This window comes from Tribolium castaneum, chromosome 4 (assembly GCF_031307605.1).
Source record: "Tribolium castaneum strain GA2 chromosome 4, icTriCast1.1, whole genome shotgun sequence".
In the NCBI taxonomy this organism is placed as follows: domain Eukaryota; kingdom Metazoa; phylum Arthropoda; class Insecta; order Coleoptera; family Tenebrionidae; genus Tribolium; species Tribolium castaneum.
Window position 1 is genome coordinate 6,314,649 of NC_087397.1, and position 25,329 is coordinate 6,339,977.

Sequence of the window (25,329 nt, forward strand, 5' to 3'; positions counted from 1 at the left end):
AGGACATGTGTCTAAATGATCTAAAACAGATGCTTTATACTATTTTTTGTTTTATTTTGCATTTATTGAATTATTTATTTAAATACTTGAGAATTTGTAATTTCCGAAAAAATACTTTTGACAAAAATGCTGAAACATTAATAAACGATATGAAAATAAAATGTAACTTCTATCAATACAATTTTTTGAAACTTGTGTAACTACATTTAAACATAAGATGGAAAATTTCGAAGTTTGCGTTTTGGCAAAAATGGTGGATGCGCCGGGTTTTTCGTCAAACTTAAGTATTGTGAAATGATAAATTAAAGATCAACTTTGAAAGCACAAGTGTCTAGATGATTTAAAATATATGCTTTATACTATTTTCTTCTTTTATTTTGCATTTATAGAATTATTTATGTAAATACTCATTCAATATTCAGTATTTAATATGTTCAAATATAAACAATTTAACGTAATTATGTCAATAACCTGCCAATTACCTGAGCTTTTTAAATGAGAATTTGTAATTTCCGAAAAAAATACTTTTGACAAAAATACTGAAACATTAATAAACTACATGAAAATAAAATGTAACTTCTATCAATACAATTTTTTAAAACTTGTGTAACTACATTTAAACATAAGATGGAAAATTTCAAAGTTGGCGTTTTTGGCAAAAATGGTGGAGGCGCCGTGTTTTTCGTGAAACTGAAGTATTGTGAAATGGTAAATTAAAGGTCAACTTTAAAAGCACAAAAGTGTCTAAATGATCTAAAGTTATGCTTTATACTATTTTCTTCTTGTATTTTGCATTTATAGAATTATTTATGTAAATACTTATTCAATATTCAATAATTAATATGTTCAAATATAAACAATTTTACGTAATTATGTCAATAACCTGCCAATTACCTGAGCTTTTGAAATGAGAATTTGTAATTTCCGAAAAAAATACTTTTGACAAAAATGCTGAAACATCAATAAACGATGTGAAAATAAAATGTAACTTCTATCAATACAATTTTTTAAAACTTGTGTAACTACATTTAAACATAAGATGGAAAATTTCGAAGTTTGCGTTTTGGCAAAAATGGTGGAGGCGCCGGGTTTTCCGTGAAACTGAAGTATTGTGTTATGGTAAATTAAAGGTCAACTTTAAAAGCACAAGTGTCTAAATGATCTAAAATAGATGCTTTATACTATTTTCTTCTTTTATTTTTGCATTTATAGAATTATTTATGTAAATACTCATTCAATATTCAGTATTTAATATGTTCAAATATAAACAATTTAACGTAATTATGTCGATAACCTGCAAACTACCTGAGATTTTTAAATGAGAATTTGTAATTATTGAAAAAAATACTTTTGACAAAAATGATATGGGATTTACAAGTAAAATAAAGAAAAAACTAAAATTTTGAAACAGTAGTTTATTATACAAGTACGTGTATAATACATCGTTTTTTGGTCTAAGTACATTGAGTGTTTGTTAAATTTTTTAACCGATAGAATACAAAATTCACCAATAGAATAAAAAAAATTGCCAAATGACCACTTTATTCTATCGAGTAAGATAAAAAAAATAACTAAATAACTTAAATAAATACATTAACCCGTTATTTTCGAACTTGTAACCATACAAATTGATACTTGGGCTATCGACTAAAAATAAAAAACGCGTGTTGTAGATTTAGCGGAAATTCTACCTTTCAAGAGGGTTGTAAAAATCCTTCACTACTGAAATTATTTATAAACATAAAAATTTATGTTTGGACATTCGGTTAAAATAGAAGAGGCGTGTAGTTCAAGTAGAACTTCCAGTCGCAAGTGACATGTATTTCAAGATTTTTGGTTGAATAACTTGTTAAAATTTGTATAAAAATGCATTATTTGTTAAGACTATATCCATCAAAAAATTGGTAATAAATATTTGATTGCTCCAAATAAAAAAATATTGAACGAAACTCAATACTCTTTTAGTTTAAAAATATCTTCATGTTTATCAACTCTGGAATTGCCGCTTTGTTCAAACGACTATTGTAATTTCTGAATACTATTGTCACTTTTGTCAAATTTGGTGACCAAAAATTTTACGATCTTCCCAATTCTTACTGTTTTATCTGAACAATTTATTGTTTGTCTCAATTTGTGGTTTACATTTTTGTTGTTGGATAGTCCTATTGTTAAAAAAAAGTAAAACAACTTTACCCATTCACGCGAAAAAGAGAAAAGGGCTTCATTATTTATCAAATTTGTTTTTGATGGAGTTTACATATTCCGAAACAACAAGCATTGGAAAAGGAAGTCTATTATCGATTAGATAAAAAACACCAGGTTGTATTAAAATTTACGCGAAGTTTTAATTTGTAATTCTGGTGAGGGGCCCCTTCTTTAGAGTTTAGTCTTTGTGCTTTAGGTCAAGTGCATTGTGCGCTCTGTTCTGTTAATAATAAATACGATTTGTGTTCCTCTCCGCTTCTTGTCTTCTCGTGATTTACTCACCTAGTCTCATTCCAAGACACACATCCTGCCATCAATTGCGGCGACGAGTGTACACACAAACCGAACAATTGTAGTGCTTTGTGCAAACGCTATTAAACGAGCATTAGTGATAGTTTATAGCCGGGAGCTTACCTTGGCAGGCTGTCGTGTGCAGCCGGTCCGGTTTGTTTCAACACTCCGGGGTGAAACCGGATCGATGTATACGGTTTGATATTTGTATGCGAACGTCGTATCGCGTTAAGCCAAGCACTGGAGGTATCTTGTTTAAGAAGGCACTCATTATCAACACGAGAACACTTCTGTTTCTATTTGCAAGCTCGTTTTATTGCCTGCGAGCTTTCGTCAAGAAAAAATTGCTAATACTTAAAATATATCGCGAGTTTTGTTGGGTTTAAGGCGCGACTTTGTTCTTGTTGGGGGTTAAGACTGGAAAACTCTTCCGCGCAATTAAATCGCCCGTTTGGGGCCGCTTGACTGACTGATACGTCCAAAATGTTTTTAAGGAATTAAATCACTTCGAAGCTCGCTCCCGACACACGAAATTTAATAATAATCGGATGGCTCAGAGCGCCGATAAATTTATTTATACTGTTGTAAATTACACACGATGCCATGCACGTCGCCGTTTTATTGTGTCAAATGACGCGGAGCCAATTTGCTAATAGAAAATTTATCGCCCAGATATAACGAATAAAAATCGAGATAATCAAATTTCGCTGTGATACAGAGCTCGGTTCAATTTTCGACAAATAAATGACTCGACTTAATTGTGTTCAGAGGTAAATCAAGAAGAGGAAAGTGACGCCATCCATTTATCGATTGTGGCTTCCTTTGTTGTTTTATAAATGGGCCTGATGTTACCGCACCGATGGGTGCCCTATTTGCGTAATAATCGGGAACCGAACTGCCCAGCTAACACAATATTTTCCCCATTACGAAGCTAACACAACGGTGCAATAATTAAATAAACTTTTCTTTGACTCCACTTAAACCAGGAAAGTTTAACGAAATTAACAGCAAAACAACGAGGAAAACGGTGCAAACTTCTTAAAAATCACCAAAGCTTAACTACATTTTGCAAACTGCACTTGTGATAAAGTGCGAGGGAAATTTAACCACGTTTTGTCCAAAGAACCGCACCGTCATCACCGTAAAAAACAAATCTATCTGTATTCCGCCACGAAGAGTAATTTGGATACTTTTTTATCATTTCGCATGTCTCTGGTTTCTGATAAAAAATCGATTAGAAACATTCAAGTAATGAACGTCGTGCTTTTAACAAAGTTAATGTAACTTTAATGTAATTTTAAAATCGACTGCAATAGCTTTTACAGTTTTTCATTCTGAATTCTGCAAGATGTTAGCTCAGTTTCCGCACGTTTTCTTTTTCTAACATGCCGTGAGTAAATTGCTCTGCAGAGCGTAATTTATAAATAGACGCGCGGTTTTTGGGGACAGGATTTGGCAAAACTGTGGCCTTGATAACTCATAACTCATAACTAAATTACTGTGGTATTAAGGTAGTGAATAAAAAGAATATTTGTAGATTTGTAGATTTTTAAAATTACCGAAGCAATTTTTTATTTACACTACAAAAAGATAAAAAACATCTGTAAAAGATAACTTTAAGTAATATAGAAAAATTAAAAACCAAATAGAGCATAACTGATAACTTCAGGCACTTGTTGGCTAGGTTTGCCAAATTATGGTGGAGGCGCCGGGTTTTTCGTGAAACTGAAGTATTGTGAAATAGTAGATTAAAAGTCAACTTTAAAAGCACAAGTGTTTAAATGATTTAAAATAGATAATTTATACTATTTTCTTCTTTTATTTTGCATTTATTTATTTATTTATTTAAATACTTACTCAATATTCAATATTTATTATGTTCAACAATTTCACGTAATTTTGTCGTTAACTTGCCAATTACCTGAGCTTTTTAAATAAAAATTTGTAATTTCCGAAAAAAATACTTTTGACAAAAATGCTGAAACATTAATAAACGATATGAAAATAAAATGTAACTTCTATCAATACAATTTTTTAAAACTTGTATAACTACATTTAAACATAAGATGGAAAATTTCAAAGTTTGCGTTTTGGCAAAAATGGTGGAGGCGCCGGGTTTTTCTTGCAACTGAAGTATTGTGAAATGGTAAATTAAAAGTCAACTTTAAAAGCACAAGTGTCTAAATGATCTAAAATAGATGCTTTATCCTATTGTCTTCTTTTATTTTGTATTTATAGAGTTATTTATGTAAGTACATATTCTATATTCATTATTTATTATGATCAAATATAAACAGTTTTACGTAATTTTGTCGATAACCTGCCAATTACCTGAGGGTTTTAAATGAGAATTTATAATAAATACGTTTGACAAAAATGATATGGGATTTACAAGTAAAATAAAAAAAAAACTAAAGTTATGAAGTAGTAGAGTATTATACAAGTAAAGAAAAGTTGTCCATTATAAAAATTACAATGGCATCTGTTCTTTACGTGTATAATACAACGTTTTCTGTTTAGTTTCTGTGTGTACATTGAGTTTTTGTTAAATTATTTAACAAAAATTACCGATAGAATAAAAAAATCACCAAATGACCACTACATTCTATCGAGTAAGATAAAAAATAACTAATTCAAATAATGAACCATAAAAACCACTTGCAGAAGAAAGATATACTACCTCCTACTATCTACTAGAATTGAAAGATTAGTGAAAACAATTTAAAATTGTGTGGAAAACGAACACCTATGAAAGGAAAAATGTTGAAATATTAATAAACGATGTAAAAACAAAATATAACTTGTATCAATACTATTTTAACTACATTTAAACATAAGATGGAATCCGAAGTTTGCGCTTTGGCTAAAAATGGTGGAGGCGCCGGGGTTTTCGTAATTTTTTCAGCAAAAACAATACTGCGTTAATACAATACCTCGAACTTGTGAAAAGTTTCAGCTGTTGACTACACTGCTAATAACAATAACCCGGCCTATTCCGCCTCTTATCTCCCTTAAGAAGTTTCTCCCACAAAAGACACAAGATAGTCACGTCGTTGCAGTATTTATCGTCCTTTGTTTCACTTTCCCACTACTTTATTTAAAATCGTAACAAAAAATGAACACAATTCACCCGTTGATCTTATTTTTTCTTCATTAGACTCGGGCAGCATATTGTATTTATTCCAACAAAGGGAAATATTGCGCTCGTTATAAATCTGTAGAAGGCAAATGAGAAAATAACGCGCATTTTTGAACGCGCCAGAACGCTGTAATTACGTCTTGAATTTTTCGTGCACCTCGACACATAGTTTGTTTAATTAGAAATAGTTTAAACAAGTTGTTAATCGGTTAAAGTTGTACGAGTTGCGCTAATTAGAAAAGTTTATGTTTCAAGTCCGGTTGAGAGGTGCACAGGCCCTGTAATCGGGCTCGTCATCACACTTGATACGGTTTTTAAACTAAATAAATCAGCGGACTTTTGTATTGGATCAGGCAAGCTCTAAAAGCGTGTTGGTTTAACTTGAAGGATAGTTCAGAGCTTTCAATTGAAATAATTTATTATGATTGAACGCAATTTGCAAACAAATCTCCGATTTATTCACACAACTGTTCACAAATGTAGGTGTTTCAAAGAGCCATTATGCTGCCGGTTGTAATTACACGTCTATGTAATCAAGTCATTTGGACGGAACTTTGACCTTGAGGCCGCAATCAAAAAACCATTAAATTGATTGCAATCGGAAGAAGTTTTGTTTGGGAAATGGGCGCCGCAAGAGCGATATTTTAATTTGGATAAAAAGGCAATTTTTTAAGGGTTGTGAGAGATTACGGAATGTTCGTAATATCGAATCCTGTCGATTGATGCCTCCCGGGAAATTATCTAATAGAAGTTGGGGAAGTCTTAATGTCGCTTTTTTGTAACCGTGACAGATCAAAGATTGAGAATAATTGGGGCATTTTTTGTTGCAGTTGCAGGCACTGAACTGGAGCACTATAAGTAGGTAAGTTGGCGGAAACGAAGTCCCCTAGGCCGGCCAATAGCGATTTTTTGTTCAGCTTAGCAAAACTCAAACAATAAGGCAAATTATCGCAGCTTGCTAATTCAATTTCGGTAGTAACGTTTGCCGGAGAGATCAAGCCAACTGGGCCAACCCGGCCCACTTGATTATAATGCACAATGATGAATAGTGTATGCGGACACGAGAGTTTGTTAAAGGAAGCTGTGTGCTAGCGGCAGGGTTACCAACCGATGAATTAGTGCCCCCTGTGATGCATTGTTAGAGGAACTGCCCAATTTAGCATAAACAGAGTGCATCTGTTTGCCCGGGAAGTTTTTAGACCGACTTCAGGTATTTGCAATAAGAGAGACATGTCACAGTGCTAATTGAAATTCTCTACATGCGGTCCAAACTTCCTAAACTAAAACAACCGTTCCGGGAGATATTTTTTAATTAAATATTCGGCCAGCGGACGTAATATTAAGTGTTATTGTGGGGATTTGTATGCAAAATGCATTGTATTTTTTGGTATTTGGATGCTGACTACGGAATGATATGAAAATATGGCACTGCAAGCAAACTGGAGGCAAATACCTGAAACGACACGCCGGCCTGATCGTTAACACGTTTTTATTTCACTTGCATTTGCCATTAAAAACTCCAAACAAATTGAAAACGCCGGATTTCGGCTCTATTATGAAATATTCCCCGTCTCCAGACTTTCACACATGACATACAATAAACTGTAGAAGGGAATTTTTAATAAAAGTCGCGTAAACTGTTGCAAGGATGCAGTGGTTGATTTTGCAATTTTCACTCAATGCTGAAACAAATTTCTACTCGTTTCAAAATGAACAAAGGGTTATGGAGAGTTAATGGAAAATATTGCAGCGGCCACTGAACGTGAAACGTGAAATTTAATTTCTCTAGGAAGCACCTAATTATTTAAATTAATTTTTCAATTAATAGTTTGTCTCTACATTCAAAATATCAAAAATAGAACACTTTTAGTTGAATGGTATTTTTAGATTTATTTGAAACAACGCAATAGTTTAAGTTTAATTTGGAGTTAATTGAGGCGGGCATATTTTGTGGCAGGTAAATTCATTACTGCTCTTTTATCCGGAAGTAGCTGTGCTAATGCTCTTTTCTTTGTGGCCTACTGTGCGTTAAAAGGCCTGAAACCGTCCGCTACGAGCGAATTTAATCAATCTGTATCTGAGGATTTCGTTTTAAAAGATGGTCTTATTAATGTTATTTACAAGGGAAAAGCTGTGACTTTATCGTGTGTTTACACTTATTTGGACCGAATCCAGCTTTCCGTTTTTTTATGATGCGAATTTTATGTTTTGCAAATAACGTTAGAGGATTCTTATCCGAATGAATCTCGACTTGGATAAACACCATACGAAATTCTATCAATTCTTGATTAGGTTTTTCATCGATAGTTAGAGAATTTTAAAAGTTTTATTACGGTTTAGGTCAGGCAGAAATAAGTCGTTAAGTTTTCCAAATGAGCCGGAGCAAAGATACTTATTTTTGTTCAACTGTTGCAATTAAAAGTTTTTAATTGCGAAAGTTCTTTTTCATATAGACGTTTAAGTACACAAGGTGCATCCTGATAAGATCGCATTGTTCCAAAATGGAAATTGATTTAAAAACTCAAATGTGCGGTCTAAACTGTGCTGCATTCATAATTTATCGATAGCCGATTGTTATTCAGAAGCCTCATCGTCGCTTATCACCGAAAAAGCCAATTTCTCAAAGTTTCACTGCATGCAAATGTATGGAAATGTATTCCCCAATTTAATTTCAGCCAAAAAATGAAACTACAGTATTTCTCCAACTAACCTGTTTAGGAGCAAAAATGTGTGAATTCTATTTGACAAATTACGGCCCTCCCGAAATCTTGGCTTGAAAGAAGCACGAAATTAAATTCAGCGACATCAAACGAATTTCAAAAGTCGTCGCCCATTTAATTGACTGAAATTTCCCGGTGTGAAGGATGCCTTTCATCCGATTAGAAATTTTATTTCGGGCCCGATATGTTTTAAAAATCCGGCTCGGGGCGAAACTCAATTTGGAAAAATACTCGGGGGTGAACGAGATCAAACGAAAAAAATCCGCAGACACGGTTTGTTAAACACCAATCTTAGCCCGCAGATGAATTCGGTTTTAACGACATCTACTAGAGCATAATTAGCTTTGCAGCCCAGGTGCTAGACTCACTGGATTACTCCACGGAATTTTTCGACCGTAAATTTAGCATCACAACAAAATTATAAGCCGGCTTTAACCGAAAATCAACGTTAAGGCTTAAAAGATTATTTCAAGAGAAAATACAGTCATTTTGTTTCCATTATTCCAACGTTGCAAGTTGGGTTTAAATTAAAAAATGGTGGAGGCGCCGGGCGAGTCGTAAGTGTGTCTTTTAAATATTAAATATTTTTCTGCAATAACATCACGGTCCAGATTTTCCCGGAATTTTCTCTCAACAAGCAATTATCTTTAGTGTTATGTCCCATCCGGTCTTTTCCTCCGAATCCGGCTTTTATCTGGTCGAACATCGTCAATTTTTAAAAGAGGCCGGCTATTGCCACCCTCAGAATCGTATCTTTGTTTACACAGCCGGTACGTTCCGATGCGCCATAAGCAATACCTGCATAGTCTTTGATATTCTGCGGCATCCCCAGACATATTTGTTTTTTATCCCGTCGAAGGCATCGACGGTTTTAAAACCCACAGAGAGTGGCCCATTTTTTGCCCTCAAATTTTATATTATTTTTAATACTCGGGTGGTGTTTAGTTTAACAATTTGGCGGCTTAGGCGGGCATTAAAAATAAATCACTTCACACGTGGATATCTCGGGAATCGCTTGGGTTATCGATTTCGGGATTCAGACGGAAAATGGTAAGCACACCATTCAGGGGTTTTACTTTAAACGATTGCTAACCTCCAGTGGCTTTGACTTTGTAGTGCTTTTTAGAAAGCATAAGATCGAAATCTAAATTCTTCTCCTCTATTAGATAATCGCTCCAAACTTCCAACTCCTTTATTCGAAATAGCGAATTCAAGACGCAAAGAGCTGCATCGAACGTGGCAAAAAACTTAAAAACAAAATGACTACTCCAGGAATTGGAAAAGCACGATATTTAACAGGAAATCGGTTCCAGCATTTGAGGTGTGTGTAAAAATAAAAAATACTACGTAATATTTTTTTCATAAATTGCCACAGGGTTATCAGAGCAAATTCTGGTTCTAAAAATTCGCTTTTGCTGCAGTATTTTCAAAGCGAGTTCGTTTCAGCTAGACAATGCGGTTATTTTGTGTTTTTCAGTGGCGTCGTTTCCATTTCAGGTAGGGCTGAGCGCGTGCCAAAGTGACCATAACGCCCGTAAAGACGACACGGACGAGAGGTCAAAGTGAGGCGACTTGAGGTTTGGAAAGCCGTAACATGAGCTGCCGACATTGCGCACGAATTACGACAAAATACACTTACGAAAACGGCCAGTGCGGCCAACATAAGTCGAATAAATTTCGGTAAATCACACGAAAGTTTCGCGGAGATGTTCCGCTGCAGCGAACGCCTGTTTGGATTTATTGCAACGATGCAAGATTATTAATGGAGTTACGACGGATTTTTTCCGCACATAAATCCTTTGTGCTTTGCTGCGAAATGACAGGAAAATTGTAATTGCGTCAAAATGCAAAATTTTGATTGAAATTCAAATTTGCAGCGGTCAAAAAATGCGAAATAAATGGCTTCAATTTTAATCAATCGAGGGCTCAGGTGCGCCGTTTCACACTTGAGCTGACGACAAAAGGAATTTCATTTTGCGCTAGTTGCAAACATACAATTGCCGGGAAAAATTCAAGGGATTTATTTTTTCCCCTTCGACTAATTACAAAGCTTCGGACGTGATCTTGAAATCGTTCTGATGATTAGTTTAGATGTCGCGCTGCAGCTGCATTTCGCTAAACCTTCAATTAAAATCCGGTTCCGGGCTGCAATTATTCGCAACAATTTGAACCATCCCATTGCAACAGTTTGGCACTTAATAGAGTCCACAATGCCAAATATGTTCCCAATTGATAGTTTCTCTAGCACTAATTCGGTGGAATCTCGATGGCTTTCAAATTTTCGCTGAAAAACGCTTTGATGCCAATATGTAGCCGTGTTTGATCGCATCTGTTTGTAAACCCGGAAATCCGCCACGTGTTGTCGGTCGGTATCATTAGTCTGACTGAGGGTGTCAGCGATTTGTTGGGGTTGCAGCACTTCATTTAAATCAAACACGTAGCCCTCAGTGAATCCGGGACCTGACGTAATAAAAAGCATGCTGAAATAAAAAATCCGCCCCTGCATGCATACCAACCAGTCTGGAGACAGGTGTGGTCTAGAGCTTAGCACAGCTAAACTGGTATTGTTTTTTCCCCATTAATAATTTATCGATGTGTTTAATGAAAAATTTCCGACTAATGGGGCGTGAGGAGAAAGTTTCGCTTGCAGTAATAATCGATCAAACGGGAAGTTTGCAATGACACGAGTGAAATTCTTGACGAATTTACAATTTCGCTAATAAAATCCGGAATTAGGCTAATCTCGTGCTGCCACCTGGAGCTTTCCGGTAATTTATTAGATTGGGCCACGGAGTATTGACAGAATTTGGAATCATGGGAACTGTTTTCGTTTGCTTTGATATCTTTTTATTAAAATTGGAAATCCAAATCGAAGAGCATGTCACGAAAAAACGACTCGAGGCACTGTATATTTATTTGGTTTATTATTACCTACGTTTTTTGTTATGGATGAAACTTCGTTACCACTTTTCCAGTTTCCTAAATTCAGCGAAAGCAAATAACGTTTCAAGCATCACATAATTATCCTTCCTTCTAAATAACTGTTTACATTAAAGTCATTTAGGAACTTTGAAGAAGAAATGAAATTTTCAATTGTTTCAACTGTTTATAAACAAAACAATCACAGCAATTGTAAAATAAAAATCCCTCGAGATTAATTACACGAAAACTTGAGTTTGAGTCAACACACAAGTTCAGCGCGCCATGAATATTAAACCAAATTTCTTGCAAGGGTTGGAGTGCAGTCGTCGTTTTTATTTCGGAATAGGGCCGTGTCTGTGGAAACGTCCTCTTAAAAAATTCTATTATCGCGGAGTAATCTCGTCGGGACGGAATTAGAATCGGAGTTTGAATTGTCACAGTGTTTATATACCGGCGAGCTGTGTACAAATTCTGAGTTTGCGTGTGCGTGAAAAACGGTTTTTTAAAAACAGGACATTTATTGATCGACGATATTTTCCACAATGAACACAAACTTGCTTGCATTTCCAGCGTAAATTGTTTTCGATGTAAGTGCCAGGATCTATGTAACCTATATGTTATCTCGGGATATAAATTATTTACTGCAAGGAGGAGAACAGATAAAAGCTCACTCCATAAACAAGGCGAAATATTACCACAAAGCAATTCTCTGGTCACATGCCGGCCACCAGCAAAACCATTTTTAACCGGGATTTTCCACACAAACTTTACATCTAAATCTTGCGCACTTTTCCGTTTTGCTCTTTTATGCCTCATCTCTTTTTGTGTTTTGTTTCAATGTGTTGACTGTATTTTTATGTACTACCAAAGTTTTAGTCATTACACCCCTTGCTCGGTAATATGCAGGATTGCCAATGTTCTTTTTTCTGTCACTGATATTACAATAAACAACAATTACAATGATTTCAGTGTTTTCAATAATCAAGACATTATTTGATTCAAAATTCTACGCAAAAAATAAAGTAACTTATAAAATAGGTTATAAAATTATTATAAAATATAAAATTTTATAGGACTATCTTTTTTTTGATTACAAAAAAGCCCAATTTTTGAAAAATCACTGCAAAGTCGCCTATGAATATTTTCTGGCGAATTTGCAATAGAAAAATTTTGAATACCTTGTAGTTTTAACAAATAGACGACTTTTAGTTAAAGCCTGCAGATAATAACATATAATATGAAATATAAAATATAAAATATATAATACATAATATATAATATATAATATATAATATATAATATATAATATATAATATATAATATATAATATATAATATATAATATATAATATATAATATATAATATATAATATATAATATATAATATATAATATGGAACACCATGTATTTTTTTTATGTATCGATAGCATTTTTGATAAGCTTTCTAAGGGTATGGGGTTTGCATAGCAAATTTAAAATGTTTTTTCAAAATGTTTCAAAAAAATTATTTTATTACAAGAAAATTTGTTATCCTAGCATCTGATAAGTCAAATAGTAATTAATTTTTTGATATGCACTAATGTGACTAATTACGTTAGTAATCGAATTATTACTTGATACATAAACGAATTTTACTCATCAAGAATTAATAATAAAATAAATCAAAAAAGAAAAAAAAACTATTTGAACAGCTTAGAAATACTTTGGATTTGCTATACAAACCGCATATCTTTAGAAAGCTTATGAAAAATGCTGTCAACTCGTGTAAAGAAACACATGGTGTTCCATTTAAAAAATGAGTTAATTATTTTTTTGCCTTTTGTCACATCTTGTACATTATCTGTATGTTTCAAGTAAAAGTCGAATATTTGCTAAAACTACAAGATATTCTTAGATTTCCTGTTGCAAATTTGTCGGAAAATATTCATAGTTTTATAACGAAAAATTGAATAATTCTTAAACGAAAAAAGATAGACTCATAATAGCTACATGAAAGTTACATTATTTTTTATATAGATTCCAGTTATGCAAAAATATAGAGGCTGCTCCATTTAAAAAAAATTAATTTTGGTTTACCACTCTGTATTCAACACCCTGTGCATAATAAAAATATTTTTAGTTTGGGGATTTTAAGTCGATCTATCGGAAAACAAAAACAGCATAGCAATATTTCAATTACCAAAAAAGTTATAGACCGATTAACTTGCACTAAGTTTACCACAACATTGGACTTGAATTCAAATTTTATTCTAACAAATTGTAATTTTGCTAAAACATATTATCGGTTTTGAGAAGAGCATCTTGTAGGTTTATCAGAGTTTTGTTTATAATAAAAAATAAAATGTTGATTATTTGTACCAAGTACACACTGTATTGTTTTGATTAATATCAAAATAAATTTTTTGTTTTTTATGTAAGCTAAACAGAAAGACAGTATTCCAAACAATTAAACAAATAGTTTTAATGTTAGCCTGAGTTCGAGTGCAAAATAAACAATAACAGTAGCTACATATGCAGTTTTTGTTTCAAAGGAAATACGATTCGGTTTTAATAAAACTAAACAATTAATTAAAAGTTAAACTAATATTTATTCCGACATTTACGATTTGGCGAACAAACAGCATTCAACAAAAATGAAACTGTATTCAAATTTAATTGAGAGAAGCTAAACAGGGTTTAGGTTCACAAAGAGCTTTAAAAAAGTAAGATAATATAATATGTGAACAAAGTATAACAATTAGATTAATCACCAAATCTCTTCTATTTGAAGAGATCCAAGGATTTTTTTTGTATTTCTGTAAATGGCCACCGCCTTGGAATGCTGGTTGTGGCAAAGTATCAATTTTTTAATGGCGAAGGGTGTCGGAGGCAAGTTAATTAAATCGTCTCCACTCGCGTCCGTAGCAGCTGCGGTTAATCGTGTCGATATATAATTTTGTTCGGTTATTTACGCTGATCCCATTCAGCATTCATATCGTGTAGCTGTAAGTGACCTAGCGTCCAGCTTAACCCTGCAGTCCCGGTCTGATTAATTTCAGGGATAATGTATAATACTTTATGTTTTGGTAAATTAATTTAGTCCGGCTTACGGAGTCGCTTCGCCTCAATTACAAAACAGTGAGTGCGATTATAAGCGACCGGACGTCAATAAATCTGTCTCATTAAGAACGCGTCGAAGATAAACGTCGTTTTTATGTCAGCCATAAATGAGATGTATTTATGCAACATAATTCTCCCCAATCGCATAAATAAACCTAAACGATGCGCAATATTCTTCTTGCACTGACAAAATCTTGACTTACGGCCAATATCGCAGGGATTGTCATAAAAGCCGCCATTTCTCAAGGATCATTTAAATTTTTACTCGCTCCGGTGACCGATATTGAAACGACTCAATTTCGCTAACTCGGGACAAATAATAGAGGAATTAGACGGGAGATGAAACAAATCTTTGACTTGTTTGGAGCGCCGCCAAATTGAAATCCATAAAACGTGAAAATTTATACGAAAATGAACCCAAATTTTAAACCGTTCCGACGAAAACAAACTTTTTCATTCCGATTTAGTGCCGCTGAAATGAGCGCTCGATTCCACCAAATCAATATTTAGTGTTAATTAGCAATTTTCGAGCAATCTAAATTTAATCTCTACTTCGTTAAACCGTGAAGGATTACGGCATGTAAATAACCACCACCCGGATGAAATTGGTTTTAAACGAATTACCTCCGTACGAATGTGGACTAGTTGCAAAATTATTTCCCTATTTTCTGATTGACGACACGGCTTAACGTGTTATTCGCTGCCATGACACTTTGATAATCTATTCTAGTTTAAAAGCAAAGTGTCGAAGATCGTCTCATCTAAAATTAGAAGGGCTTAGGTTTGACGAGCTGTCCTCCACTTCCGCATTATCACTGAAAGGGTGCATTAACACTGTTTGTTTCACTAACACCGGGAATACACTGCCATCCCAACCCAGCGAGAATTTTTATTATTTAACACAGTTGCATTAAACTAAATGCAGATAAATTACACACAGTAAAAAATCTAAATATACACTATCCTAGTGTCTATCAATTAGAGTTGTTAAATAAAAGTCAAATTACACTAGAAAACTACTCTAAAAATCCATCAGTGCTTATCAACTCTAAATTACAGTTTAAATTTAGCGTCAAAAGTTTTTTGTGGTTTTCAGCACTATTAGGTGTAAATTGCTCTAGATAGAGTTAATTTACACTAGAATTACAGCTAACGTCTCTAATACTATTATTATTAAGAATAATACGATTGCACAAAAATGCACCAGTTGGTAAACTGAATCTTTTGTTAAAAGACTTTATTCTTATAAGTAAAAAAAAGAAATAAATATGCGTATGGTGGTAATGCCATCACCCAAGTGCCAGAGTTTTCAGGTCGCATCTATAGCCTCTGACCTGACCTAACGACCACTAGTAGTGAAAAATGCAGATATTTAATGTATTTCTATTTTATTTCTATGTTGTTAGTAATAATAATAAACAATTTATTTAAAAAACTGAATGGGGTTTTATTAAAATTTACCTCCAACCCACAGAGCTCGAAAATTCTTGATACCAAACACTATGTAGAGTTACATTTAATTTTCTCAACATAAAAGTGGAGATCTTCAGAGTTTTTAGATAAAAAAAACAAGTTTTTCTTTTTGTTTTTATTAAACTCGAACAAAAAAATTACCAAATTTGGTCGAAAATGGCCAAAAATTTATTTTTTATTCGCGTTTGTTCAGCAAAAGCTTAATTATTGCACCCAATTTCTTAAAAAGTAAGCTAAGAAATCACAGAATTACGTCAAAAATGACATTCTTTTCGCAAGTTCTGGGGATTTAAACACGTCTTTGAGTCAAGCATCAAGTTTTTCTTTTTGTTTTTATTAAACTCGAACAAAAAAATTACAAAATTTCGTCGAAAATGACCAAAAATTTAACTTTTCTACGCGTTTATTCAACAAAAACTGAATTATTGCGCAAAATTTCTTAAAAAGTAAGTCGATAATTGACAAAATTAGGTCAAAAATGACATTATTTTTGCAACTTCTGAGGATTTAAACACGTCTTTTTGCCAAGCATCAAGTTTTTTTTTTGTTTTTAATAAACTCGAATGAAAAAATTACCAAATTTAGTCGAAAATGACCAAAAAATTAAGTTTTCTACACGTTTATTCAGCAAAAATTTAATTATTGAGCCCAATTTCTTAAAAAGTAAACTAATAAATCACAGAATGACCTTAAAAATGACATTATTTTTGCAAGTTCCGAGGATTTAAACACGTTTTTGAGCCAAACATCAAGTTTTTCTTTTTGTTTTTAAGAAACTCGAACGAAAAAATTACCAAATTTGGTCGAAAATGACCAAAAATTTAACTTTTCTGCGCGCCTATTCAGCAAAAACTTAATTATTTCGCCCAATTTCTCAAAAAGTAAGTCAATAAATCACAAAATTACGTCAAAAATGACATTATTTTTGCAAGTTCTGAAGATTTAAACACGTTTTTGAGCCAAGCATCAAGTTTTTTTTTTGTTTTTAAGTAACTCGAAAGAAAAAATTACCAAATTTGGTCGAAAATGACCAAAAATGTACCCTTTCTAAGTGTTTATTCAAATAAATTTACACTTTAATGTGTCTTACGTGGTTAATTATCGCACCAAATAGTATTTTATTTTACTCTATTCCTGACGTCTTTAGACATCAAAATTACTCTAGTGTAGATTATTATCACTTAGATTAAAAAATTACTTTAAATAGATGTATTTGTACCTATAAACTAGAAGTAGAGTTGTCTACATGCGTCCAATTTTTCTGCCCAAACTACCAAAGCGATTACTTTTACATTCCATTGTCTCCGATTTTTATGAACGAAGAAAATAACTTTATCTTCAAAATCTTCAAAATCATTTTCCTTGTATTTTTCCAGGCCCGTTGCATCGGCAGCATGGCTCGCAAGAAGGGCACATGATGGCGCGCAATGGCGCCCTTCTGATCCTGGCCCTGGGCCTCGCCCTTGCCCAAGACAACAAATGCCCAAGTCTCGCCCTTAACCCTTCATGCCCTTGCTTCAATTTCGAAGATGGGATTTTCCTGGAATGTCCCGCTGCCACTGCCAATTCACTCCGAGCGGTTCTCCAGATCGTCTCCGGACCCATCCAATCACTCAGCATCTACGACCTGGACCGCACCGTCACCAAACTCTCCTCCGATTTTTTCCCAGAAGGTTCAATCATCAAGCATTTGCAAATCTCGCAGAGCCACCTGGAGGAAATCCAGGACGACTGTCTGACCACTATCAAGCCCGAGCTGGAGAGTTTGAGTCTGGTCTCGGGCAAGCTGGGGGAAATCCCCCAGAAGGCGTTCGGGGGGCTGGTGAAGCTGATCGCGCTTGATTTGGAGTCGAACGAGATTAGTGATTTACCGAGCTATAGTTTCTACGGGTTGAGGTTGGTCAAGTTGAACTTGAAGGGGAATCAGATCGGGAAAGTGTCAGAGTATGGCTTTGCCGGGCTTGAGGACACGTTAAGTGAGCTGGACTTGGCGGAAAATAAGTTGGTCAGTTTCCCGATGACGGCGTTTCGGCGACTGGAACGGTTGAAACTGTTGCGGTTGTCTTGGAATGAGATCAGTTTTATCCCAGACGATGGGTATTCGAGACTCGAGTCGTTGCAATTTTTGGACTTGAGTTCTAATAATTTCGAAAAGTTGGGCGAGGATTGCTTCCGACCGTGTCCGTCCGTCCAGACTTTATCCCTTTATTACAATGTGATAGAATCGGTACATCCCGACACTTTCGTGTCTTTAACCAAGTTGGAATCACTGGATTTGAGTCACAACAAGATCGTTTTCCTGGACGCTTCGACTTTCCAAACCAATAAAAAGCTGCGTTCGATTGACTTGAGCCACAACCACGTCCATTACATAAGCGGCGTGTTCGCGTTCCTGCCCGACTTGAAGGAACTCTTCCTGTCCGAGAACAACATCCTGGAGATCCCTTCGGACGCCTTCAGCGACTCGTCCAACTTATCGGTGATTTACTTACAACAGAACGCAATTCGTCGCATCGATCCCGACTCCCTCGCCACCCTCCACAACCTCGCCCAGCTGCACTTGAGTTCGAACTTCGTGCCACACATTCCTCGCGATTTGTTCCACCAAAACCACAATCTCACATCTTTGAGTCTCGACTCGAACTGGATATCGGACTTAGAACCGGGAACTTTCGACAAAACAATCAGCTTGAGGGAAATTCGCTTGCACAACAACCGCCTCCAGAGTGTACACCGCGGCGTGTTTGATCCACTCCCCGCTTTGTTGGAGTTGCATTTGCAAAACAACGAGATCGCGACGATCGACTCGGGGGCCTTCCGCACGCTCCAGAGTCTCCAACATGTTAATTTGCAAGGGAATGTTATTTCGGAACTCGGGGACGTGTTCATGCACGAGTCGCCCTCGCTCGTCTCCATCCAGCTGGACTCGAACAGCATCACCAGGCTGCACAACGACTCTCTGCGGGGCCAGTCCAGCGTCCAGATCATGTGGCTGGGGCACAACAGGCTCAGGAGACTGGACAGTGCGCTGTTTCGGGACCTCCTCCTGATACAAAGGGTGTATCTGACCAACAACAGCATCGCTTTTATTGAAGACCACGCGTTCGAACCGATGCAAGCGCTGAAGTTCCTCGACCTGGGGCTGAACCAGCTCAAGGAGATCACGACGCGCACGTTTGCGGAGTTGCACGAACTCGAGGAGTTGTTTCTACCGCACAACAACATCGCAAGCATCGAGCCGCGGGCGCTCACCAACTTGAAGAAGTTGCGAGTGCTGGACCTGTCCTTCAACCACTTGACGCGACTCCACGATGATATTTTCCAAGAGGGGTTGCCGATCCGGGTTTTGAACTTGATGAACTGCTCGATCGGGGAAATAGAACAGGGGGCTTTCCGCGGTCTGAATAATTTGAACGAGTTGAATTTGAATTCGAATCAGTTGACTTCGCGCGATTTAAACCATTTGGACATTCCCGGCTTGAGGGTTTTGAAAGTGTCGAACAATAATTTCAGTGATTTGTTCGCGGAGGCGCTCAACGGTTTGCCCTCGCTGCAGGTGATACAGCTGGAGGGTTGCGCGGTGGTGAAGCTCCCCAAAGAAATTTTTCTGAAGAACAAAAACCTGCTTAAAATCGATTTGAGTCACAACTTCGTCGCCGAACTCCCGCATGGCATTTTTCTCAATCTGAATGTCTTCAAGGAATTGAAATTGAGCTCGAATGCGTTTAAGGAGCTCCCATATACGGCGCTGCTGAATATATCAACAATGGAAATCCTCTCTCTATCTTTTAACCAAATGACCTCGGTGGATATCTCGCGACTGAACGGTTTGCCAAACTTGAAAGAGCTAGATTTGAGGAACAACCAGATCTCCTCATTGTCGGGCTTTGCGTCGTCGAATCTGACCCAAGTCCTGAGTGTGGACTTGAGTGGCAACTCTTTATCGGCCTTGCCGGCCAACTTCTTCCACCATTCGCCGCTAATGCGTCGGATGGACTTATCAAACAACCGGTTTCGCCAAATCCCCAACTCGGCGCTCTCCGAGAACACGCTCCCGGGCCTGGCTTGGTTGAACCTAACCGGGAACCCCCTGGTCCGCATCCACGACATCGCATCCTCCCACCGGTACCCCTCGCTGGAGGAAATCCACATCAGCCACACCAACCTGACCATCGTAACGAGCAAAGACTTCGAGAATTTCCCCGATTTGTTGCACGTTTACTTGGGTTTTAACCGGATTTCGCGCATATCTCCGGGCGCGTTCGGCAGTTTGCCCCACTTGTTGACCCTCGACCTGGGGGTCAACGAGTTGGAGCTGCTGCCCCAGGAGCGGCTGCAAGGTCTCAACCATCTGCGGATCCTCAATCTGACGCACAACCGCCTCAAGGACCTTGAGGAGTTTCCGACCGATTTGAGGTCGTTGCAAGTGCTGGATATCTCGTTCAATCAGATCGGACGGATAAGCAAAGTGACGTTCCAGCATCTGGAGAACTTGGCCGAGTTGTTTCTGTACGGGAATTGGATCACGTCGGTGTCTAATGAGGCTTTCAGGCCGTTGAAAAAATTGCGAACTTTGGATTTGAGTCGGAACTATCTCGAAAATATCCCTTTGAATGCTTTCAGACCGCTTGAAACACAAATAAGAAGTTTACGGACGGAAGGTAAACTTTGTAAGTTGTGTCACTCGGCTCGATTTTTATTATTTCAGAGAACCCGCTGTCGTGTAGCTGCGACTCGCAGGAGCTGTGGGAGTGGCTCAGGGATCACCAGAAGCTTGTCGAGAGGACGAATACGCTGGAATTACGCTGTGAACATCCGCCTGAACTGAGAGGAAGAGTTTTCCTGGAGCTGGACCCGGAGCAATTTTGCGATCAGCCGCTAGTTGTCAAACTGGGGATACAAGACATACAGCCGTTTTCGGTGCTGGTGTCGTGGCAGAGCCGGAATCACTCCGGTTTACACGGATATCAAGTCGTTTACTACTCCATCGACATGGTGGATGAGGTACAAAATCGCAACTTTCTAATTAAACCCCCTTTGGAGCGCTCTAAACAAAAACTAATTCTCCAAATTGGAAATTCTTGGCGCGACAAGTCGATTAAAATTTTTCCAGCGCCGCTGATTGTGCAAATAGTTCTGTTTATTATCTTACGCTGTTCAAACATTGTTCAAATTCTTGATGTATGCAGTTGCATATTCTCACAGGAATAATGAATGGGCAGTATTCAGGTCACTTGTGTGAAATAATCAGATGTGGCTGTGTATGGAAACATCATTTTAATTATTTGGCTAGTTGTGCTCGTAAATTTGCAAATTGTCGTATATTTTCAGCTTTAATGATGCATTTAACTCGCTGGAAATGTGCTTTGTTGGGGGATAACACGCTGTTGAAAAATTTAAGAATTGTGTAACTGGATGGCGCGGCGAGAGATTGTTATGTCAAAAGATAAAAAGTGTCGCTAAAGCGGTGTTTGGATAAAATTTGAAGCGATGTAAAGGGGATCGCGCTTCATTAATATTATTAACATCATTTTTATTAGCGCTGGCCGGTGTTCGTTGTAAACGCTAATGCGATTTGGTTCTTTTTTGCAGCATATGTCGGATAATTTCCTCTTCTCTTCTTTTCAGCAGTAATTACAAATTACATCATATAGAAAACAATCAGTCAAATCTACATTCAAGTAAAGCAATTAACACACTAACAATTTCAGTGAAAGCTCTACAGAGTGGTCCAGCTCTTTTGAATTTTATAGACGTTATTTATAGATCTTATTCCAAATCTGGTGGCGATTGTAAAAAATGTCTGATCTTTGGCATTAAACATATGTTTACTATTGAAAAAAAATTGTTCATAGGCGTTCTAGTAAAATGTTTTTCAAACCCACTGTTTGTCTTTAAAAAATTATAATAAAATACTTAAGATGAAAAATAATAAACAAATTATTAATAATAATAGTAATATTTCTATGTATCTTCGCCCTCAAAACTCATTAATGTTACAATGACAACTAAGTAAATTTTAGAGAAAAAAATGCACGCCAATGTTCTTCATTATCTTTACCAAGTGGGTATATTTCAAAATTCTTTTATGTCGCTGTCAGTTCGCCACCAAATATGCAACAGCCTCTACTCTAGGACGTATTTTATGAAAATATTTTTAATTATTCAGAGTGTTCCAAAGAAGTATGACCTCATAATCATATTTTTTTAATGGCTTGCTATTATTTTTTAGTGCTTATTAGGATGCTCTTCTAGTATCTTTCATGTTCTTAAATTTTTTTTTAGGTTTAGGATTCTAGGGGTTTAGGGTTTACTGTCAAAAAATAAAAAAAAAAATCGGTTTTCATCTTTTATTTTAAAAATGAATAAAAATAGAAACGGTGCTTTCTTGATAACATTATTAGTACGTACGTCTGAACAAGGTCTTATAGACATTAATTAAGTATGATTGATCTGAATTAGTACTGGGTGTTTACAATTTATTTTCAAACTTTTTAAACTTTAGACCCTTTTATTTTGCTTATTTCAAATGGCAACTCCTTTTTTTTTAATATCATTCGATGCAGAATTGAAAAAGGGACTTTTTTTACTAATAACTGAGCTACAAAAGACGAAGGCTGAGCTTGGCCACGCTCAGGGCGGGGTTATAGTTGTGGGAGCCTCTAGGCTAATCTGAAACGGGGCCCTTTTCTAAACCTTTTTACTAATATTGAATTTTAGATAATTTATTAAACTTTGTAGAACAGTAAATAAATTATTAAAATAAATAACAAACGAAAAAACATAAATTCTCCCTTACCTACTATAAAATCGAATTTTACAATTTACATAAGAAATTCATTAATAACATGATTGAAATTACAATTCTTAACTAAAAAATATGACTTCTATTATATAAAAGTGTGCTCTTTTAACCTACTAATTGTAGATTGAAGTTTTACCGCTCCGTACAATTTTTTGTACGCACTCTAATTTTTTTTAACATAAATGTAAAACTTTCAAGAAAATTTTACGAGTTAATAAAAAAAATACGTAGGCATACCATTTTGTTCTTAAACGTTTTCAAGTGATGCAGAAATTACAAAATTTTGATTCAATATTTCAATATTTATTTAATTAAGATATCAACCATTATTAAAATAATTTTTATTTATTAATTTTAATTATGAGGAATAATAGAAAAATTCTAAATAAAGTCATATGTAGGTATAGAAAAAACAATAAAGAATTTAATAGCAAACACTGATTATTGTATAGAATTCAGAAACTTCCTTTTTTTCCTCAATCCAATCACCCACAAGCTTTGTTATCCAAATTTTGATTTCGTATTGATTTTGAATAAGTTTTTATTAATTTAAACTTGAAAGAAAGCATGATTAGTTAGGATATTTATGTAAAACTGTATCAGTAACTTGATATTTTATTTTTTATCAAGCACGTTGAAATCATTGAGAACGGCCACGTCTGTAAAAAGACGCCCTAACTTTTGATTTTTTTCCGTATTTTTATTTTTGATTTGTTTTTGTTGGCGGCCCTAGGCTAAGCTCTGGCCACCGTGTATTATTAACTTTTTTCGCAGATCCGCGGGCGCCTCCTGGACCGCTCCTCCCGCTCGATGAAGCTGTCCAAGCTGTACCCCGGCACCCGTTACCTCATCTGCGTCCTAGCCCTGGGCAACTGGGCCCACCGTCGCGAGACGGCGGAATCCCGGCTCGCCCGCCGTCCCGACAACACCTCCCAGCAGCTGGAGGTCTTCAGCGACTCCATGCTGCCGCTGCTCGTCGACTCGCCCACCAGCAAGTGCGCCGAGGTGAGCACGCTGCTGGCCCCCGACAGCGTGCACGTGGGGCTGGGGGGCGGCGAGCACAGCGTCCAGTCCATCCTCACGCGGCGGCTGGGGCTCATCATCGGCTGCTGCATGGGGTTCGTGGTGTTCATCGTCCTCGTGTCGGTGCTGGGGTACCTCAAGGTGAAGAAGCAGCGCCAGGCGATCAAGAGGGACCAGCCCATTCCGCCGGAGTATATCTCCTACAGACACTTCTCGATCCAGAGCGGCGAAGCGGGGCATGGGGGGCACCCGCACTTTATTACCAACATGAACACGACGCAGATTAACTAATCATATCAGTGGTTCGGACGCTCGGAGAGTGGTAGTGATAATCAGGATAATGGGGAGGTTCTTCCGGGGTTTTAGAGTGGACTGGGGTGAGAGAATCGACAGTTCTTGCAGTTTTTAAGACAAGGATTTTTGTAAAATAAACGTGGATGGAAATGTTGAATTGTTGAATTGGGCGGTTTTTTGCCTCAAATACATTTTCCCTCGAGCATCATCCCGGCGATAACTAACCAGAAACACAGCCCAAATAAATTTTTTAGTAACAAATCATCTTTTTTATTATCTGTGAAAGCCCTCATTTCCCGTAACAGAAAGGCTTTATTTACCGTAAAAACGTTATTACTTCCCTAATTTTTATTTAAATGACTTGTGAGATTAGCGCCGGTGTTTGAGCACAAAATGTCGCAATTGTTACTGTTATTGCAATTTTTTATTGTTAATTTCTCTGGCGGGTGTGGGCAATGAAGCGGCGAAAATTGCAAGGACTGGCGCCCGATTTCCTAGTGACAAAGTTGCATGAACTTTAACAATGTTCTAGTCAAAAATCACATAAACATTTTTATAGTACGTTAAAATTGTGTTAATTTTTGTAAATATTTAGACTAAAATAAATTGTATTTAAAATCTGGTGTTTTTGTGTTTTCGGCGGGGAAATTTTCAGTCATAAAGCGCGATAGATTGGACGTGAAATTCGCAATTCGCGACACTTGTTTCGGGAGTTATTTATGGATTTCATGCGCCATTCCGCAAACAGGATAACAAATTGTAAGATTTGCAGTGAACATTGCTACAGTCATCATGGGCCAATTTATCGCAGGCAAATGGGATATAATTGGGGCTTAAAGAGAGAATCCAGCCACATTTGAGTACTGCAAGATAATTGGATGAGGGTAATTGGAAGTTTCCGATATGAAAATTCTTTTTCCCCGGCTTCGAGTTGCTTACAACGGCGTTGAGGGAGTTTCCTATTCATCAAGTTTCACAATAAAACCAAAATTTTTAACGAGTTTGGAATTATTTTTAATACAATTACTGCAACTAATACAACTTTCCCGAATTAAAAATATGCGCCATCGACTTTATTTACCCCATTTCTCCGAAATTAAATCTCGAAAACTGGAGCCCCGCTCATCAACTTTGTATTTATCTTTTAATTCCAGTCAACATGCTAACATTTAATTTATAAATTCCGGGAAATTAACTTTGCACGGAGCAAAAATCCATAACTGTCCGAAATTGTTAATTTCGACGAGAGGAATTCGCACCACAATTCGCTATCGATTCGCCCAAATCCCCCCGGATTTAAATAAATGAAATCGCGAGTATTTTGATGTACACGACAATGTCATAATTATCCCGACGATA

At 36.4% G+C, this 25,329-nt stretch overlaps 1 protein-coding gene across 4 annotated transcripts in view; it reads left to right on the forward strand.

The window, feature by feature from the left end:
- LOC656076 (uncharacterized protein) overlaps positions 1-24,588 on the forward strand; it is a 37,276-nt gene extending 12,688 nt beyond the window's left edge. Inside the window, exons 2-5 of one of the 4 annotated variants that reach the window (XM_962627.4) lie at positions 6,466-6,497; positions 17,225-20,509; positions 20,557-20,852; positions 23,428-24,588. In XM_962627.4, the coding sequence (XP_967720.2) occupies positions 17,263-20,509; positions 20,557-20,852; positions 23,428-23,967 (4,083 nt within the window). In that variant the 5' untranslated portion in view covers positions 6,466-6,497; positions 17,225-17,262 and the 3' untranslated portion in view covers positions 23,968-24,588. Of the gene's footprint in view, positions 1-6,465; positions 6,498-16,706; positions 16,730-17,224; positions 20,510-20,556; positions 20,853-23,427 lie in introns of those variants that run through there. The other 3 variants (XM_015985087.2, XM_064356119.1, XM_015985088.2) reach the window with 3 other exon arrangements.
- The last annotated feature ends 741 nt before the right edge of the window (positions 24,589-25,329 follow it).